This window comes from Aythya ferina (assembly GCF_964211825.1).
Source record: "Aythya ferina genome assembly, chromosome: 8".
Taxonomy (NCBI): Eukaryota; Metazoa; Chordata; class Aves; order Anseriformes; family Anatidae; genus Aythya; species Aythya ferina.
The window spans coordinates 27641831-27663422 of NC_140304.1; the positions used below are offsets into that span (position 1 = coordinate 27641831).

Genomic DNA, 21592 nt, shown 5'->3' on the forward strand with positions numbered 1-21592 from the left:
GGACTTCTGGAATTACAGGCAAATAAAATGCATTTGTTCATTCTGGCTTTGCCATTGGAAATTTAAGCTACCTATGCTACAGCCTTCAGAGGCAACTCATGACAGCATAATAAAAGAATGGTCTGAACAGGAACCCTTAAAAAAGAGGTGAATATGCACATCACAGGGAAACTGTTAATCATGTGCATGAATCACTTCTCCTTCTGGCAAGTGTAGAAATTGTCCATTTTGACTGTTTTTTTTTTTTTTTTTTTTTTTTTTCCCCGTGAAAGGGAGCAGCATATTAGAATACCAGGCACATGTTATCTGAAACTGATATGTCATAAGTAGCTAAATATAATGTGTCAACAGTATTGGCATGAAGTAGTATGCAATCCCTGGATCAAATCCCAACTTTTGAAAAGGTCTCCTCACTTCCACTATCCTTTTTGGCAGAGAAATAAGTCACTAATAGTAGAAGTGCACAGACAGCCTGTTTTTGAAATGGCAGGTTTATTAAAAATGTTTTCTATCACAAACATTGGAAACATACTCAGCAGGTTTTATGGGAACTGAAAGATCCAGTAGATTATGGAAAGGGCAAAACCTTCAACATATTTCAACCACTGAATTATGAAAAATAGCAATCCAGTTTCCTCAGCAGACTCCCCACAGAACCCCAATATTACTCAACATCACCAGGTTCCAGTTGGTGTTCCATCTGCCCTCAGGATGAAGTGCATGGTTCAAGAGCTCGAGCTTCAAATGGGTACATATTTACAGTAGAAGAGCCGACAGACTACAGGGGAGGACACATTAGCACCAGTGCTCATGGATTGGGGCTCACGCTGCCTCTGCCACTGCGTGTGCATGGAACTGACTCTACCAAAGAGAGAGGTTAAAAAAAGGTTCATAAATCTGGCACTTGGAAGGCAAACTGTGCTCTGCAGTGACCTAGGATTGTTTGCATTACATATCACACCTGAGTGCCTGTCCCTGAAGGCTGCCCATCAGAATTACCTTGATGTGCTCTCTTGCAAAATCACACGCTTTGCTTCACCTCTGCTCGAGGTGTTGTTTGGTAACATACACCACATCTTGAGCTCAGGAAATCAGTGTGATCTTCTTACCGCTGTTCTAAAACTAAGCACATATTCTATATTTCATGAATATTAGACAAAACTAGTATCCTTAGCAGTTTTGGTGAAACATTTTCACACAGCAAATATATATATATATATATATACAAATACAGTGCTCATAATTACTGAGAGTCACAAAAAAAGGCTTTGGTTAAAAAAATCAGACAGGGTCAAATAAAAAAGAAACTTTTAAAAAAAGAAGCCAAGGGAGTGTCAAATACTATGTTGGAGTCAAATGACTGCAGGATAAAACAGTAGTCATCCATTAGATATTTTTTCAGTATTAAGATCTTCCACCTAACGAAGCCCATGTCTCTTGCAGGCTGTGTGCCTTTCCTGACGTTCACAGCTGGTCTCCTAGCTCCAGGACAAGCCGAGTGGCGATAAGCCCACTTTTTTCTGTTCAAGGCAAAAAGTCCCTCTTCCAGCTGTGAGGTAGAGATTGGGTATCAGGTCACTGGGGTGTGAGATACCACTGAGTGTAGCAGTTACACGTTTGTTTCTAGTTCATTTATTTCAATAGTGCAGTGGTCTTTACTGTTGGATTTCTTAGTGTGATTCTCCACTGGGCTTTCTTCTTGCTCCACTTGTACAGGTATGTGGTGCTGAAACCCTTTCACTGTTTCAGGTCCACGAGATTCATTCATGGTCTTCACGCAGCCATTTCGCTGGTAAGCCACAATCTGATGGATGTTAATAGGCTTAGTTTCACAGATCAATGGCACCTATGTGAAAAGCAGCAAGATTTGGAACACTGCCACTGTTTGCTGGATACAACAGGAAGGAAATTTTTACTTTGAAATCTTCTAGTCTGCCTTGCATTCACCAGGATTATCTAGGCCCCCACAGTCTTCCAGGACCTGTCTCTTATATATACTAAAGCATCTTTGCACCATCCGGACAAAGTGATGCAGTCTCTAAGTATGGAAAAATGTAAATTCTACCACAACTTTAATTTAACTTCTACCCACAGTGATACCTCTTTGCATCAATACAGTGACAGAAGTGGTGTACATAAAGTCTAGACTTTCGGGTTCCAAAGATATGGACTCAGTATGCTGAATTTCGGGCAGTGCCTGCTCTGAAGTGCAATTACACAGACCAGTAAGGCATTCGGTGTGGCCTCCTGCCTTTCTTCTAACCTGATGAACTAACACCTGTCTTTTTAGTTTGTCCCATTTCTAATGAAATAAAGAGGATTTTATGGAGTGATTCATAAGTTAAATATTGAAGCGTCCTTTAAATCAAACCAGAAGTTCTGGTGGGGAAAATAAGACATAAATACTGGCAGAGAGGTGGGCTTGCAGCTGACAAAATACAGCTTTGTGTATACATTACTAACTCACAAATTATGCAGCCAAAACTTACGGCAGACTGATGGTATATGTTAATGCAATTACAGAGCATGATGCAAAGAAAAATCTCATCACAGATGACTAAATAATCCATTAGGAGGGATTTTATATTCTTGAAACATCTCTTCTTGAGTTCCGACAGTTCTAAATACAGCCATGAACTGTCGGGCCTGCATTATGCAGGGAGCCAGACTGCACTTCTGGCTTTGTGGCTGCTGGTACCTTCCCATTAGGTTGTATTTTTGTGTAACACGCAATGTGTGCAGCCAACAACAGGCCCAATCCTGTCATCAGTAATTACTGCAGGTGCTAAGCACCTCTGAGGATAAGACCTGTCTTTCTTTATAAAACTTGAAAGAGCTGGAATTTTAAATGCATATTCTGGGAAGGCACGAGAATGGGATTTACCAGAAAGACTGACTGTAAAATGGGAGAAATAATAACAGAAATAAAGGTTTGCTGTTAGTACTGTTGTTTTTAACTTCTGCTGGTGAGTAGAATACTACAAATGACACAGAAATGAAACGTGCCATATGGATGCCTGTCCCTATGAGGGACCTTCTGTGTAAACTGTCCTGTCCCTGGGGAAGAAGCTGGGGCAGGTCTGCCAGTAGCTGCAGTGGGGGGGAGCACCTCTGAGCATGATGGGCTTGGGAATTACAGAGCTCCTCTGCTGAGGATTTGAAGGAAGAGTAGAGAAGGTGTTCCTGGTGGAAGGACAGACTGAGTGAGGCATGCCAAGGCAAAAAGGAAAAGGGCACAGGAGTGGAGGGAGGCACGTGTGATGTATGGATTAAGAGCTAGAGAACAAAGTTGTAAGAAGGGACTTGTATTCAATGTATTAGGCATGAAGTTGCCTGAGATTGAAGTCTAGAATGGGGCAATGTGCTTGTGTTAGTCCAGAATGGAAATTATTGAAATGGTGGCTTCAGATTATGCTAACACAGTGGCTTGAAACACCCGGGACTGTGCCTGAAGCACCTTTTGTAAACTCAATGAAACAACCGTGGGAAGCTGAGAGCTTGTGGGATCTGTGCGGGCACACCCTGCCTCGTGTGCTGTTACCTCATCGCCGTCCTTGATGAACTCCTTCCGGCAGATGTGGGCCATGATCCCAGCAGCCAGGGCATCTCCCAGGACGTTGATCATCGTTCTAAACCTGTCCCTGACAAACGACATGGTAATGGTCAGCTGGGTACATGCCTACACCTTCAGCACTGCAGTCATAAAAGCTGACTGCCAGTTGGGCTGTTTTTACGAGCTAACAAGTTTGAAGTTTAGTTACGTAGCTGCTCGGCTGGGTGTTCCAGTTGTTTCTGAGCTTAGTGCGCTGTGCTGCCACACGTTAATTTGTAGCTGAGGTAACCAGGGCAGCTGTTGCCTTCCGATGCATGCACATTGATTCAGCACTAGAAAGGTTTAACACAGCGGATAAAGATTGCATCTGTGTCTGTATTTTTATGTTAAGCTCCAGTGTTACGGCCTCATTTGGAGGCTTGTGCCCGGACTCAATAAACATAAAGGGCAGCCAGTACAACCAGTACCTTCTGGTAGGTATCAGGGGCTCAGTCCTGCAATCTCAAGAAATTTTCTCAGCAAGAAGATTAGTGTATTGGTAGAATTTGCACAACACAATTAAAAGAAGATTGCTAAATAACTACTCACAAACTAGGCAGGCACTGACCAGGGGTGACCTTATTGCACTCTATAGATACCTTAAAGGAGGCTGTAGCGAGGTGGGGGTTGGTCTATTCTCCCACGTGCCTGGTGACAATACAAGGGGGAACGGGCTAAAGTTGCGCCAGGGGAGGTTTAGGTTGGATATTGGGAAAAACTTCTGTACCAAGAGGTTTTTTAGGCATTGAAATGGGCTTCCCAGGGAAGTGGTTGAGTCACCATCCCTGGAGGTCTTTAAAAGACATTTAGATGTAGAGCTTACTGATATGGTTTAGTGGAGGACTGGTTAGTGTTAGGTCAGAGGTTGGACTAAGTGATCTTGGAGGTCTCTTCCAAGCTAGATGATTGTGTGACTCTATGATACTTAAATTCTGTTAATTTCTGAAAAAGCTATGGTGGCTATGGCACCTCTGGCTTTTAAAGATCCTTCATTTTCAGTTACCTTTTTTTCCAATCCAACTTTATATATTTGACAATATTGCATATATATATACAGTTTCACTATTTTTCATTTAGGTATTTAAGTGATCAGTTTTTCCCCATTTTACATCTTTTACCCACCACCATCTCAAAAATAAATCTATAAAAATATTGACTGTAAAAACACAAGAGTAAGTGGTTGCCATAGACAAGTGCTACACTTGAAGCTGCTTGGAATCTATTAGTTAAAACTGATGGGAGTTCAAATAGATGATATAGCTTTTAAGTCTGAAATATATCGCATAATTTCCAAGAAAAACATACACATCTGAAAGCTGTCATATTGGTAACTTAATTTATAAATGTGGGTTATAACACAGAGGCTCAGAAATCTCCAGATGTTTGGCTTATTAAGGTTAGTGACCGTCCAATATCAACAGTGCCCAGATTTCTGATCCTGCTTCTTAATATAGAAAAAAATTGAAGCTGTGCTCTGATTTTTTTTTTCTCTGTACACTTTCAGCATGTAATCAATGCATGCAAATGTTTATGCAGTTGCTTGCCTAATTAACAGGAACAGTTCCTGCATGAAATGTTATTTGCCTGGGCAATTACCCAAACTGTACATGCAATTGCAAGTATCTTCATCACTAATACTCTGCAGCCTATACCTAAATACATTTGTTGATCCCAGTCCTTGACTTGTATGCTGAATCTATTTTTCTGATACCTGTTGTTCTGTGTTTGGGTTTTGCCCTGGAGGAAAATTCCCACAAGAATGTGTTAGGCAGGGAAAAATACTTGTAATGGCACAAACTGGATAGGTGTTCCTGTTACATATCCCTTTTTTTTTTTTTTTTTTTTTTTTTTTCCCTTGGTTGATCATCTGATTTTGATTCTTGGAAAGCTGTTTTGGATTGTTAGTTTTGGACTGTGCAAGGAGCTGTGGTGAAGAAGCTGGATGAGCAGAGCTCATGAGTTTGCACTGAGTTTGCACTCTGTTTTGGGCTCTGATTCGGATCTGTTCTGAAGGCAGAAGTTTTCTGCACCATACTGAAACTCTTAAGCAAATGGGTTGCCTGGCACAGTGTTGGACGTGTTCTGCTCCATGTTCCTGTGTGCACGCAGGTGTCAGCACAACATATGAGTAGAACCACACCACACAACACTGGCATTTCTCCACTAAGAGGCCAACCAGCACCTAGTGACATTTCTTGCACTGTGTTGCAGTGGTATTTTAGCTTTATAGGTTATTATAATTAAAGATGCAAAACGTTTACCTAGTGTTTCATAAATTAGCTGATAAACATTTTAATTTTCTTCTTTTGTCTCCAGGCACTAGCTAAAGGTATGAAGTTCACATACATGTTATGGCTACATAAGTGAGTTGCAATACCTGCAATGCATTGTAATGGGTATTTCAGTCTTGTGAGCTCATCTAATCAGCCTTCGTTAAGCATTCTTCATACTCCAGTACTTCCAAAACTAATATTGAAAATATTCATCATGTCAACCACGTTGACACTTTGCATCTGCAGGCTCTTGAAACCAAGTGCTGAAATACTGAAATATACTTTTTACATGAAAGGTCATCTAAAAAAGACAGAAAATTGAGTCTGTTCCTTGCTCACTTTTTAATACCATCTGGAACTACAGTTTTTGTCTGCTGTTTTGAAATGTTTTGTTAAACAAAAAGAAACATAATTCCCATATACGCTGGAAGACTTACTGGAAAAACAATGAAATGTTGATGTTGCAAGAGTTGGGTGAAAACTGAGCAATATAGAGGGAAAAGGTTTTTGTAATACAGCTTCAAATACTTTGACTTTTGTTGTGCTTCTATAGCTATGGAGCTTCAGTGACTAGCATTAGAAAAGCTGCTTTATTAAAATCTGCACTGCCATTCCCAAGTTTGGGTGCTTACAGCAGATGTTAGCTATCACTCACATAAGAATATTCCTGGTATTTGTAAAATAAAATACTTCTTAGAATATGCATACAACACAACTCTCATGACTCCTATTAATAGTAGTAATATTCTGTTACACTGAACAGGAAAGTAAAGAATTCCTTCTCAAAGTTCTTTGCAGGAAAACTCAGAGACTTAAAGCTGAACCAAATTGGCAACGGAATGGAATCAACTTTTAATTTTTATCCAGAACCCTGATTCAATTAAGCTCTACTGCATTAAGATTGGTAATGGAGATACATTTTATATAGATTAAATTAAAAAAAAAAAGAAAGGACTGTTTCTTTGTGGATATGTACGCTAGTTATGTAATTATTGGAAATGCTAATGAGCTGGGGACCAGTATTTTACAATTCATCTTCCTAGACTATTCAAAGTAGTTTGATTGTTTTATGGACATTTACACAACAAGATAAGAGTCCAAATAAACCACTACTTAGGAATTTTTAAGCTATTTCTTTTCCTGGGTAGCAGGACTCCCTTCTAGTCTGTGTGTTAAGTTTTAGCCTCTGCTTCTGCTGTGAAAGTCTCAGTGGCTGGGGATCCTGCAAAGCAACTTCTCTACAGAAGGGCTGTGCTTGCACAACGGGCTCCATGAAGGGGCTATATTTGCTGCTGAAGGCTAGTTGGCACTGAAACTAGAGAGAGCATAACTGCCTCAGGATCCCTGCTAAAAGGATGCTGTCGTTAGTCCCAGCGTAGTGCCTTGCAAGGCCTGTGTGTGGGACTACGGGCGTACCTGCTTGCTGTAGCACTGGCTCAGGCCTTTTGGCAGTGAGTGTCACTACGTGGAGGGTATGTCCTTGAAGTGCCAGGGGGCTGAGAAGCAGAGTGCAGGCAAACCACGTTTCTGAGGAATGCCAGCCTCTAGTCCTTGTCCAAGGCCAGAGCTGCACCTGGTGGACATTTGTCTGGCCTGACCTTAAAGCTTTGTCTATGTCTTTTTAAAGTCTGATGTTCACTGCAGCAGTCTTTCACCTGAGACCACATTAGCATTGTTTCAACCAAAACAGTTACTCCCCATGCCTTTTTTGCACGTTCATGTTAATATACCCCTGGAGTCCATCACCCTTTTTAGCAGTTGCCACCCTGGCCACCTGGAAAGCTGAACCTTACTTACAGCGCCCAGTCGACGGCAATGATCAACGTGATGTCGTCCGTCGGGAGCCCGACCGAGGTCAGAACGATGACCATTGTCACCAGGCCGGCCTGTGGGATACCGGCAGCTCCTATGCTGGCGGCTGTTGCTGTGATACTTGAAGAAAGAGAGAAAGGAGTAAGCTTTACTAGTGATGGGTTGCTCTGCAAGAAACTAAGCCATGTTTCTACTGATTTCCTAAACTAGAGTCCTTCTTATACTTCACAGAAGTGCCAGTGTTTGGTGGGTAGGAGCCAGTTTGGAGAGCAAGAATTGGCCAAATGGCCTGCCCAGGGCTAAATTCTAACCCTCTACCTTTGCAGCCTTGGCTGTGCTGAGGAGGTTCTGTTTTATCTCATAAACTCACAAATGAGGAGGAATAGGGGTCAGGCTGTGGGCTGCTCTATGCCAGCTCCTCGCGGGTCACGGCACCGCGCAGCCTCAGCAGCGCTGTGTGCCCTGCGCCTGCCAGCGCCCCGCTCGCGGCTTCACCCCTGGCAGCAGAGCTCCCAGCACACTTCTCTGAGTCATCACCCACAGCTCCTGTGCCAGGCAAATCCGCGCTGGCTGCAGCTCGGGCCTTTCATGTCAATCCGTCCCAAAGAGGCTTGGCCAAGGGGTGAGAGGCTGGGCCAAGGGTGAAGCTCTTGCACATGGCTTGGCGTACTTGGAACTAAATATGAAGTGAGCATAAATGTGACTGTACCTCTTCAGTTTCTGGAAAGTATTTTTACTTGACCTTCACACCATTTTTTCAGCCAGGCAAGCAGAAATGAATGGGAGACCAGGGCAAGAGTGGACCTGGCAGGCTTAAGATTTTCTTCATAATGCTATTTTTAGGGGAGGGATTTCATTCCTTTTTCCAGGAGCAAAAGTGACTGTATATATTCACTTCCTCCTCTCTGACTGCTTGCAAGAGCTAGGCCATCCAGCAGAAAGACAAGAGATGAATGTTGACTATAGTAAAAGGATGACATAAAGCATATACACTGATAATCCATGGCATTCATTCATCCAGCATTTCAGAGCTTTTGGCAAGCAGTTCAGTTTCATCAGCCTCCTTTGAAGGAAAATGACGGTAACAGTATTCACCCATATGGAAACCAAGACACTGAGATAGCCAGTATCTTGCTCACAGCTGCACAGCGTACCAGTAGAGCAGCAAAGGTATTTATAACTAGAGCCCTTTCCAGCAATAAAAAAATACATCTGTGTGGGGGTGTGGTGGGGGAAGAGAAAGATTTAAGACTGATTTTTGAAAAAAAAATAGCTTGTATAGCATCCTAATAGCATTTTAGTAGGCAGAATATAGATAGGAAGGAAGGGACAGAAGCTTAATAGTTGAATAAGAGTTAAGTATAATGAATATTAAAAGATTCTCCAGTCAGTGCTCTAAACTGGCTAGCTCATTAGATCTGCTTCTGCCTCCCAGGTCAGTTCAGGCTAGAAAGTCTCATGACTTTATTAGGAGCAAAATAGGAATGTTTAACTAACGTTATACAGACAAGCTCATCTGCTGCTCCACTGCATTTTGTCCTCAATGTAGATGTTTCTTCCTGTAATAGTCTCACTTGATGGGAATATTTACTTTCTTCTTCTGCTACATCTTGGTTTGCATAATCACATTGATATAAACTGTCAACATTTATTTTACAAACTATCAACCAAGTAGGCTGATTATTTTTTCTAACATTTTTCCTCTCCAGCAAAAGATATTCTGTGACTCATGAATATTTGAATTTCAACTCTCCAGTTCCTAGAGTATCAAGATCTAGGGCAGGTTTGGTCCATACAATACAGTTATAATTGGCCTTCAGACATCCAGATGTTTAGGTACTGGATCCACTGTGAATTCCTATTTTCCTTTCTTTTACAAACCAGTCTTTTTATTTCTTTTCCTTTCTTGGATTTTTCTAATTTTAATTTGTAAATTCCTTCTACTGTCTTTACTTCTCTCTGGTTCTTACGCACTAGCACTTAATATGGACAGTGAAAATAAACAAATAATGTCCATTGGCAAACCTCAGCTGTCATCTGGGGTTAGTTGTAGGACTCTCCTCTTGTCATGAAGCTCTTCAAGTCCAGCAGAAGATGGGCAAGGCCCAGCAGAGTAAATGGGGCAGTGCTGAGGTCACTGGGTGGGTAGGTAAGCAGATCTCAAGTATGTTGCACAAGGCTCTGACTATGAAGAATGTTTTTCTAATCATTTGTTCTCTGCTGGAAACCTGCAGGTCTCAGTCCCTGAGGCATTCTTTGGCAGCCACTGGAGTTATTCTGGCAGTAATTGTTCAGCTGGATCTTCTGCTCTCTTGGATCCATTACAGACCTTTCAAGGACAGAGTATGCAGCTACAGCACACTCTACCACTGAGAGCGTGGTTATTTATGATGGTTTCTGCTTTAACAAGAAGCAGAGAAGATATCTAAAAAATACCTGAGAGCTAGGACATCTTGATGGAAACCTGCCCTGACAGTAGCATCTTACTTCCTTCCCTTCAAGGCCTGAGCTTCCTAACACCCACTGTACCCTCTATCTGATGTAGGACCTTTAGCTTTTAACATTTTCCTCTCATGTGAAGAGACGAACTAGAGTTGAAGTTGAAAACAACTGAAATTTAAAATAATTTTTTCAACACCAACAATAATTGTAAAATGTTCAAATTCTAGTAAATGATCAAGGCTGTGCCTAAAAGTAAAAATTAGACAGTTATTCTCAAACAGAAACCCTTTTTTTGGTGGTGTCCCCATAATTCTATTTGATGGAACTGATACAATTTCCCTTTTTACTGTCCTTGATCTTTGCACTACTTAAAAAATTACCATCCTATGAGAAATAGGTGCTTTGATAACTGCAAAGATGAATTTTGTTCTGAACATTGCACGATACGAGAATCACACAGCAAGACAAGCAACTCTGGGCATGTGGAGTTTGTGGTTTATACCTGATAGTAATAATCTGCCCGAAGTCCAGCTCATAGTTGTTGACTTGTGCAATAAAGATTGCAGCCACCGCCTCGTAGAGCGCGGTCCCGTCCATGTTGATGGTGGCTCCCACAGGCAGCACAAACCTGGCAATCCTCCTGTCCACGTGGTTGTTCTCCAGCAAGCACTTGAACGTGATAGGCAGCGTGGCTGAACTGCAAAACAGCGGAGGGAAGCACACATTGAGTTACTTTTATTTCTCGAGAACAGAAATATTATTAAATGTTATCAGGTCGTAAATTTCCTTGTTTTCAATAAGACGCATGCATTTTTAGGTAGTAACGTACTCAAACATATTTGTCTTTATATTTCTTCAGCTTTTTATTTTTGTAGCATTCTGCCTTTTACCATTCAGTGTCACATTCATTAGTATGTCATGAGCAGCTCAATTGCAATCACGTGAGTGAGGGGGTATTTTTTAAAGCTTTGTCAATTACAAGGAAGGGACAAAATTTTTTCCTTGTTGTGATACTGATCTTAATGTATTGCTAAGTATTGGAGACTATTGAAATAGATGTAAAATAGCAATCTCTGAAACTATTCCAGAGTTACCTCTTTAAAGAGGTAAGTAATTATTGGACAAATATTGGTATCATGATACTGAGGTCTTTAATTTGCTGTTCTCTTGTGAGCTACATGCCCCCAGCAGTGAAATTAAGGTGTCTTTTCACTAGTTTGGGCAGTCCAGATTGTTCAGTCACTGTGTTGTGCACCTCACATCAGCAACACACCTCTGATCTCTTATAATGGACATTATCTCTTCTTAACGGAAAAAAAAAATAAAAAAAAAATTGATTGATAAATTCTTTCTCCATTAATTACGTTTCATCTGAGAGGTTCTGAAAGCCCTGATATAACCCCAAAGTTTCAGGAATGTATTAGCAAAAAGTTTCCATGAGTAGGAGCTGTCAATTTGTATTTGTGCAAGCTGTTTTTTGAGGCAAGGCACAGTTAGTGTTTGGAAAGGAAAAGTAGCTTCCTGCAAGAGAAGTGCGAAAGGAACAAGAGAGGTCTATGAGAGGATGTGTTCATTACAATATCTCTGGTTTTTATAACGTTATGTCTGACTGGTGAATGATTTACTAGATGCTCACTACCACACAAATCTGGGCAGAAGTAATTCACTAGATGTGTAAATAAGGAAAGAAAAATCTGATTTCCTCTGGCAACTGGGTTATGTTCAAATTTTTCATTCTGCCAGTCCTAATATTTAATGAATATTTACTTTGAAAACCAAACGGAGCAAAGCAGAACCCCCCAACTACACACTAGATGTCACTTCTCTCTCGGGCATGCTTGTCAGTTTTTACACATTCATTTGGGAATGACTGAAATTCTCTATGTGTTGTTTGCCATAAACTGTTCATAAAATAAAAGGGTGAGACGAGGGCTCACAGGTAATAGAGAATAGAAAATCCTGGTGGAGCTGTAACTGGAGCAGACCACCCCAGTAACACTTGCAGATGTTCTTACAGCTGTCGGCATTGCCAGGAAGCAATTAGTAAACCTAGGACTCACCATGTCCCTTCCCTGCAGTTGCTGCAATTGTAGAAGGTTATTTGTTTTTAAAAACAGTCTTACCTTGGCCATTTGCCTTTTCTGTAACAAAAACCTGTCTAATTTTCTTTGTGGGAAAAATAAGAGAAAAATTAATCCTCCAAGTCCTTTTCCACCCTTTGACACAGCAGAATTTTAAACCTAAACGCCTCCAAGTTCTAAGCGCAGAGATCTGAGCTGTGAAACATGCAGATTTTAATGGACATCTGATTCGGTGGAGATGTGGAAAAGATTGTGAAAAATATCCCATAATACCAATGGCACAACCAGCAAATTCTGTATCTGTTTCCACTGCTACAAGCTGAATGTATGACACCGTTTTTGCAAAAATTCAACTTTCAGACTTGTGCATTATCTCATGGAGAGACAGGTAATTCTTTTAATTTTGTGTGCTGTTAGAAGTAAAATTTCTAGGGCACATCACCAGATGTTGGCTTTGTGTTTCATTATTACCATAAAAAACGTGGACAGAATGTAAGTACAATGATGATGAAAAACTTTGTGCAAGATATTTAAAGGAAGTGCATTTCCAGGTTACAAATGCTAGTGTCTTCCTAGCACAGACAAGTATTCCATGCAGTCTCAATCAAGTTTATGACACCACATCTTAGAGCTGGCAGAGCATCTGTCCTGACTATTCCTACTGAAGGACACTCCCAAACTTACTCCTCAGGCGAGAAACATAATTTTTGACCTAGATGTATTATTTTAAGTTTACACAAAATTTGTTTCTATGTGCTTTATGCATATGCTCTTGCACAAATAAGTCCAGCTATTACAACATGCAGTGTTAGAACTCAGTTTTGTTCCTCTGGATTGAAACAATCAGACTTTTTAAATTTTTTTCTTATAAGACCGTTACTTTACATCCCTGATTTCCCTTTTGGGAACCTGTTTCACTGATCTTAATCTGCTAAGTCTTTTAAAAACTTTTCTAAAGCTTTCAGCTAAGAGGAGAGGTATCTTCTCCTAGCGCTAACTTTAACAATTAAAAATACATTTTTAGAGTCTTATCTCAATTTTGTTTGGGATAAAATGCTGCAGCTGGAGAGACTGAACATAAGCTAATGCTGGATCAGGCCAAGCTCTTAGTAGTGTGAGCCACAAAGACAGCTAGTCACTGTGGAAGAACAGCTGTTCAGCTTGCTCTGTTTATCTTATCATTCAAATGCATTTTGATATTTGCTCCAAAAAATCAACAAACTGATCTCATCTCCCTTTTGCTAAATCTGCCTTTAATTTACACTGTGCAATAGCCAAGACCTTAGTGTTTCATAAGCAGCAAAACCCTTGAAAAACTCGTGTTTTATTGTTTGTCTTCAGAGAAGATGAAAATTGCTTCTTTTGGATGGGATGTACCGCAGAGAAGACACCGCTTTAATTCATTAATGGTATGGAAAGGTGACCTAGAAAAACAAAATTCCCTCATACATTGGAATGAGGAAAGCTAAAAACAAGAGGAATCTGTCTGCAAGCCAAATACTGCTCTTTCAATACAGTGAGAGGTCAGGATCAGAGTTGATGTGCAAGTCCAAAACCCATGGCTACCCCTGACCACCCCAGAGCCGGGCAAGGTGGCGATACCAGCATGTGCTGAACACAACTTTTGGATGTGGTGAACTTGAGCCGTGCACAGCGCAGGGGCTGGTGGCCTGGTGGTGCCATGCTTGGTGCTAGTAGTATGAACAGAGATCATTGTGTCCTAAACAGATGCACCAAAGGAATACAAGAACTCTTCTCTGTTCCTACCTCTCTGTTGACATCTGTGTGAGCCCAAAATGCTGCTGTGAGACTGGGATTTCTGGATACAGAGCCTGAAAATGCATTGCAGAACCTTTCACTGATGGGAAGTGGGTTTAAATAATGTGCACATTCAAGAAAATCATTGCCATGAGATGACTGTTAAGTTGCTTTCAGGTTCCCTAGTGTCACATTCTGGGGGTTTGTGTGTGGTACTGTTTTTTCCTCTTGCAGTGTGACTCTTTGCTTGAAAAGAAAGGTTTCCACAGGTGCAGACTGGCTGGAATGAGCACCAGGACACTGATCTGTGCCTTCCTTTCTATCTTTGGATGTAGACATGAACTGACACAGAAACATCTGCAAGAAACCGTCAGTATGCTTAAAACCAGCTCTTTGTTCTCCTCTTAGATGATCTTAAAATCCAATACCCACATTATGAGTGTTATATAATGCCCTTGTGGCAAGTGTTATTTAACCACATGCAGATGTGCTGACTGTCGGGAGAAGCAGCTCTCCTGTCCAGCCCCAATTATTTGTGCATGTTCTTTTGGCAAATGCTCAGTTAATGTGCAGTATCCATTCCTTTCAGTGTAATGAAGGTGAAAAGTTCAGCTATCTCTAGACAAGACACTGCTATTTGAGAAGAAAAACATTAACAACCATGTTGGACCTGTGTTGGATTTGCAAAATATACCCACTGGTAAGCAGGGGCAAAAGTGAAATTTGTCAGCGGTGTTCAAGCCCCGAACCTGGAATTTCAGAGCTGTTTCCTAGGGCTCACCTTAGCTTTGGTAGCACATCAGCTTCTGCCCATAAAGGTCCTAAATCTCTTCAGGTGGCAAGTCCTGCTGGTGACCACCGACAGGCCGAGCTGCCAGCTGGTGCCAGAGCTGTTCCCAAACTACAGCTGCTCAGGGCCTGCATATACACAACTGTTCCTTGCATGGTGGAAGGGGAGGGAGCACTATCTCAGTGTCCTCAATATCCTCTCCTGGCAGTCTGCACTGGGATGTCGAAGCCACTTCAGGTGTACAGGAAAGGCAAATTCCCTGCGCCTACCCCACTGTGAGTGAGGGCACCTCGGCTTGCAGGGAACTGGGGATGGAGAAGAAACTTAAGGACTGAGAAAGGTTCTTTAGAGACAGAACTCTTAGAGCAGCAGAGCAGATAGCCAAGTGTGTCAAATGTGAACCTGACAAGTCTTTTCCAACACTAACATCTTTGAGTGTAAAATTAACATCTTCCTTGATTGTGGGAATGTGATGACATCACAAGCTACAAACTTTTAATGTTCTAATAAAAAAGCCTGCCCTAATTATTTAAGCCTAATTAGAATTTAAAACACCACCCAGCACATATTTTTTTCTTGACTTTGTATCTCACAGTATGTTGCTCTTTATAGGTCAGTTTGGAGGAAACTACTAAACATGAAAACACCTTGTTAAGAGAAACATAGTGGAAAGCCAGTTCCTTCCAATGATACTGAAATAATCACTCCCTCCTCTCATTTCTTTTAATTCCCATATATTCCTTCTGCTCTGCCTGCCCCTGCCCTAACCACTTCAAGTACATTTATGAGAGAAAGAGCCATCTGCGTATGCCCTTGCTGCCCCAATTTACCTTGTTGGACCTCGTTAGAACCATAAGGAAATTATGAGCCTAATCAGGTCAGTGGAGCAGGGACAAAAGTTTTAGGTTCTTTTCCTTCCCAAGTCTGGCACAGGTCTGGTGCAACTTTAGTTTTGCCTTTTGCATTGTCCCTTCAGTGAAAGAGAGATTATTGCTCTTTTAGCGTTGACTGTAATTACCGCATTGCAAGATAATGTTTTGTAGCAGAAATGTTTGGCAGTAAATTATAGTGAAAGTGAATGACATCAACTAGTCTGAGTTCAGGAAACTTACACAATGACTTCTCCGTGTATGTATTTACTTAGATAATTTGCAGAAGAGTTTGAGATTTATGCAAACCCCACATAATTATTTATCAGCACTATGCAAAGCCATATGCTCTGATTACATAATAGCCCTTACTTGACTATTAAAAAGAAGTTATTTAAATCCTTTGATTTAAATAACATTTCCCAGAACTTTTTATCCATATGCCACACTCGCCTTTTCCTTCTCTAATCCTACCAACTGCAAATGCACTTTATTTCTAAGTGGGTTACTCTGCCATAGGATGAGAGGTTACGTGAATTCCTCCTCAAGAAGCTTGGGAAGTGACCAGGAAAACTAAGATTAGAAGCACAAGGGATAAGAAGCTGATACAATCCTATTGCCATAAAGGCTGTATCAGTTGTCAGAGTTCAACGTATTACAGAGATTATTGCAAGATAAAAGACAAAAATCAGCATTTAAGTATAGCTAGACAAAGTACTCCCCAATGATTATTGTTAATAAGAATAAATATTTTTGGCTTAATAAAAACCTTTTATATTGTCAGTGTATACTTCATTACAAATAGATGTTCAACATTTATCAGTGATTTTGTAATAATGACTAATTTGAAGTCTAAATTAAGTAGACAAAGGTAGGTGTTTGTCACTAGCTGTCATCATTGAAAAATCGGATAGGAGTTTTGTTTTCCAGCCTCTCTGTAAAATAACTTTAAAAATGCAAAAGCAAAAATGGAAATCAAGCTGAGATAAAAGAAAGGTATCTTTTCCTTTCTTCAGCCCTCTTCCTTTACAGCTGAGAGTAGAAATAATAAATATGTAAGATGTGCTAAAGAGATCTGTTTACCTGGCATTTTCCACTTGCGCTGTGGCTTTCATTACTACATAAAAATCGCCAGGTACAGCTGCTCTCATTATTTCAGAGTAACAAGCCTCCAGCCACAGAGGCGATGACACTGCCTTTCTTTGGCATCAGCAGCATGGAAATGTGATTTTAGTTGTCATTCGTGTCTGTGCTCCATGCAAACCAATTCCAGCCCTTTCAAGCACTTTTTAAGCACAAGTTTATCCGTGTTGGTGGTCATTTTCCTAACCAGCCCATAAGCTGTTTCCCATGTCACTGTACCTTTGTTCAGCTATGGTTAAAGCTCATTGGGCACCCTCCCTAAAAAGGATGAAAAACATTGTTCCTTGAGTAGAACAGCGAAATATTTTCCCAGTGCTGGACAATAGCTTGCAACCACAGTCTTTTCTTAATGTACCCAAAATCAAAGGCTAAGATGAGTTGAAAGTGTAAAATGTTTCCATACGACTGAACTAATGCCAAAAATACAGTCTGGACAAACTGCGTGTCCCTTAATATATATTAACTTTGTAGAAACACAGTTGTTTTGTTTATGGAAAAATACCCTTATTTCATTTTTAGTCCTCTAAGAAAAAACATTTTTGTCCACTATTTTTTAACCTGAGGCAAAACAATGTAACAAACATTACTTCCAATAGCTCCCGCTCATAGCTTCCAAATGTTGAGAGACACATCCAGAGACTGGGTGATACCTGGAGGAGGTGGCCAGAGCAATGAGCAAGGCTTGAAGGATCCCTCTGATGAAGACGATAGGATTCTTCTTGGTGATAAAGAAGTACATCATTGGCAGGATGAACAGCCCGTGCACAACCAGGCCACACACCACGGTAATGGCATAGAAACCCAGCTTTTTCCCAATGGCCGAGGGGTCGTCCATTTCTAAGATTTTGCCCGCAATAAGGAACACAATTCCAAAGGGAAAGTACCTGAGCAAAAAGGACAGTCATTACTAGGAGATCGTTCACTTCCACCAAGCAGCGTGCGATGGCAGACTCCTGTACCCCCACTAGCAGTGCAGCAGAAGCAGCCTGCCCAGAAGCAGCACGGTTGGGCTCTTTTTTTGGTCAGACCAGGTGGGTTAAGCCCCTGTCTCACACTTAAGGAGCGTGCCCAAAGTGCCAGGCTGAACACCCCTTTGTGTGGGGTACCCCTCAGCACCGCTGAGGTTATGGTGCTGATCAGGAATTAATTTAAAATGTTTTGCTTCAGAAGCAGGCTCTGACTTTGTAGCTTAAAGCAGGTCATTTCCTTGGCAGCAGGGGAATGAATCCCAAGCTCTGCTCATGTGCTTGTGCTGATGTGATTGTTCAGGGATTTTAGTTGGAAGCTGTTAAGTAAATGTTTATGTGGCCTTTGGAAGACATCAGAGAATTACCAATATGCATTAGACATGCTCTTGGACTGCATGGGAGTTTGATTCAGGGCAGAGGACTACCTAGTTTCTGAACTGTGGTGTTCAGATACAGCCAAGCTAGCAGTAACTGCACTGACTGCAGTACCCTCAGGTCAGCGCAGGAGCCCAGTCCTCTCCTGAGGGCTCATTAGCTTGAGCAAGCTGAAACCAGGCTAGGATTTGTAGTGGAGCAGTGCTGTAAGGTACGGCAGTACCAGCCCGAGGAGCTCATCACACTCCCTTGTGTGGGCTGGATGCATTATAATCCCTCAGCGTGTACAGTACACACACACAGCTGTACTGGGCTTCATTATTTGGGAGTGATACACAGGGTGCCTCTGCTAGAATGACAGAACAAGCTAGGGACAGGATGTATGCCTCTATGTCTTCCTTCAGATTGTGGGGCCCCACAAAACTAAGGATTGTTCACCCTCATTATTTCCCTGGAAATAAGTTTCTGCTATGTCTGTGTATCCTCTCAAAATTTTCTTTACTGTTTAAAAAATATATATTTTCTTACAGAAACTGTTACTTACCAAACAGCAACTGCTACTATCTTCATGACAGATTCATTTAAACACTGGCAAAAGCTGACCAAAGGAACACCACTGTTTCCCATCCTTCCCAACATTATACCTGCAAACATAGGCATTTGGGTTTAAATTCTCGCGTGCTTTGTGCAAATCGCCAGTGCTTTCACTCAGTGCTTTCACTCCCTGCTATGACTGAAAGTGAAGTAAATGGGAGGTGGCTGGATGAATGTAGATCTTCGTGCTGTAGGAATAGACAGTGCTCAGAAATGAAAAGAATACAGCTTTGGGATGTGTCATCCAACCCTATATTCTCTAGACAGTGTTAGCTTCCAATAATGCCTATAAATAGCCATTGTTTTACCACTCTGTTAATCTGGCAATATTTATCTAAGCTGTGATTTTTGCACTGGAAAACACCGCTCTTAATAAGCATGGTGGTTATCTTTGCTAGCAGGGTGTTAAATATAGTTCAGCTCTTGTTGCCTGGTCAGTGGCAGTTTTACATGAGTCTTGGCTTCTAATTCTGTACAGTGCCAAAAAAAAAAAAAAAAAGAAACACCGTCACTTTTATTTTACAGGAATAGCTAAAAATTGACCTTTAAAACACTGTCCTATCTAAGCATGTGGCTATTGCTGGGGTCAAGCAGGGGAGTGGGCAGGACTGGAGTCTCTGCTGTGCGTCCCTGGTGAAGCAGACTCCATTTCAGTGCAAACATTTTCCTTGCAGTGCATAAACAATGTGTGCTCCTCCAAGAAAAAGATCAGATGTTTCAACTGTTATCCACTTGTCATAATATCTAACAGAAATTCCTGCACACTCTGAGTTGAGGCAGTATAGCTCATCACAGCTGAGCCTAGCATCAGGGCTTTTCCTTCGTCCTCTCTGCCTCACACTGTTCCTGCCAGAGGCACCCCATTTTTATGCATGCCTGGCGAAGAAGTCCAGTCATTCATGCACAGGATTTACTCTTGTACTGAGGTTACTAAGAAATTCACCTCCTGCTTCAGGAAAAGAAGAAGTCAGTTGGCTTGAGTCTGTTGTTCTGAAGTCCCTTTATCCTAGTCTGATGCTGTTCAAGGGTCTTAATGAAATTATAATAAGAACTCAGAGAATACTAGAGTGGTTTGGGTTGGAAAGGACATTAAAGATCATCTAGTTCATACCACCCTAATGCCATTTTTCTATGCCAAAATGGTGTAAAAAGACCTTTGTGCAAATAAAAAAAGAGCCAAAATGAGCAGAACTGTTACCAAGCACCAAGGCCTTTGTACATTTTTTTGCTGTAAATAAAAACCTCAGAAGGATGCCCTTCTTTCCGAGAGATTCAAGCCATGTCTGCTGTTCCACTCCTTCCTTTTTGGATGGGGAGAGCTGCAGAAAGCTGAAGGCATTGATAAATGCTTGGCTGCATCCTTTGTTCGGAATGACAATCTGAAATTGCCACCAGGATCCGACACGTTTAAGCACTTAGTGTCTCAGGTTTGTGTGCAGCTACTGCAGTCGCAGCTGGCCCCGCAGCCAGGGCTGTCGTGTACGTGGCAGCACCGGCAGAACGTTTTCTGTGTGTCAGCCGGGAGGAAACTGGCTCTCAGCTTCCATCTCTTGATCCCTGGGCCAGCAGGAGTGAGGGGCATGGTAACAGTAATACATTCAGTTCTGGGAAGACAGTGAGTGGTTTTCAGAAGTATAAAGTCGTCCTTGATCCTAATGAGCACATGTAATTAATTCATGCATATCCATTTTGGCTGGAATATTGGTTGCTGTGACATTGTACTTTGGGAATCAACTATAAAATATTACAAACTGAGGGGCAGCCAATTTCCAGCAGTGATGCATATGGAATACCACATACTGGAGAAACTGAGAGACAAATCTGCTAATTCCAGACTTGATTTTTGACCCCTTCTGCTGGTATGAACCATAATATAATAAACGTAGGCAAAGATGTTTTATGGAACTACCTCCACTGACCAAATTAACTTCCAAGAAGAAATTGAGATAAAGAAAATTTCATCAGCATTTTCTTGTATTAATCATCAGTACCTTACCTTTGTCATCATTAACTAAGGCACATCTCAGGGAGTGGTTAAATTCCCTCTTCCAAATCCACAAGCATAATATAACAGACATCGTAACATGGGACCAATGAGTTCCTCCGGCAAATGAAACTGAATAAATTATCTAAACATAAGCTCTTAGAGTCCACTGAGATAAACTACTGGATGGTATATTACTATTACCATTGCATGATGAAAAAAAATAAAATCATGAAGTTTCAATCAAAGAGAGAATCCATGGGTTTAAACTGATAAGACACTGTAACTCACTTATCCATCTTATCTCCGAGGTTTATAATCTGAACTGTGCTTTAACATAGGTGACGGTTATATTCCACACTAATAATGTGATAAAATGCAATTAAGAGTGGATAAGAACAGCAAACGGGGCAGATTCCAGGGCAAAAACTGTTTCCTGCTTGGTGGGGGGAGCTTTAATGGAGGACCTGGTCTGGGAGCAGGTTATTCTTATTCAAGAAACAGAACAACCAACCCCATATCTTTTTCCCTTAATGGCTACCTGGACTATTGCAACCCAAACATGTCTGAAACCTACCCATTGTTGCAGAGAATATCACAATCCCTAGCACATTCATGCCGTCACTAGTGCCTGGTTCTGATTTGTAAATCACTTCAGGTGGGGGAGTGATGTCCAAGGCAAAATTCTGGACGTTGGATCCATTCTCATCCTGGACTCCATATATTATAATGCGACGAGTGGTGCTTTCAGATGATGCTTTGTTAGATTTAATGATGGGAATGCTCTTGGTGCGATACTGAAAGAAAACAAAGTATTTTTTATTATAATATCCCAGCAGGAACTAACAGTTAAATGAGACCTCCGAAGTGCTTTGTTAAATAAGGCTGCATGTGAGAGGGACAAGCATGAA

The 21592-nt window shown here is 41.3% G+C and overlaps 1 protein-coding gene across 2 annotated transcripts in view; it reads right to left on the minus strand.

The window, feature by feature from the left end:
• Window positions 1-235: 235 nt before the first annotated feature.
• SLC1A7 (solute carrier family 1 member 7) overlaps window positions 236-21592 on the minus strand; it is a 50247-nt gene continuing 28890 nt past the window's right edge. Inside the window, exons 5-11 of one of the 2 annotated variants that reach the window (XM_084528441.1) lie at window positions 21259-21478; window positions 18648-18747; window positions 17411-17644; window positions 10622-10816; window positions 7663-7797; window positions 3542-3641; window positions 236-1804 (exon numbers count right to left, since the gene is read on the minus strand). In XM_084528441.1, coding sequence (XP_084384567.1) covers window positions 1610-1804; window positions 3542-3641; window positions 7663-7797; window positions 10622-10816; window positions 17411-17644; window positions 18648-18747; window positions 21259-21478 — 1179 coding nt within the window. In that variant the 3' untranslated portion in view covers window positions 236-1609. Of the gene's footprint in view, window positions 1847-3541; window positions 3642-7662; window positions 7798-10621; window positions 10817-17410; window positions 17645-18647; window positions 18748-21258; window positions 21479-21592 lie in introns of both variants that reach the window. The other variant, XM_084528440.1, reaches the window with a different exon arrangement.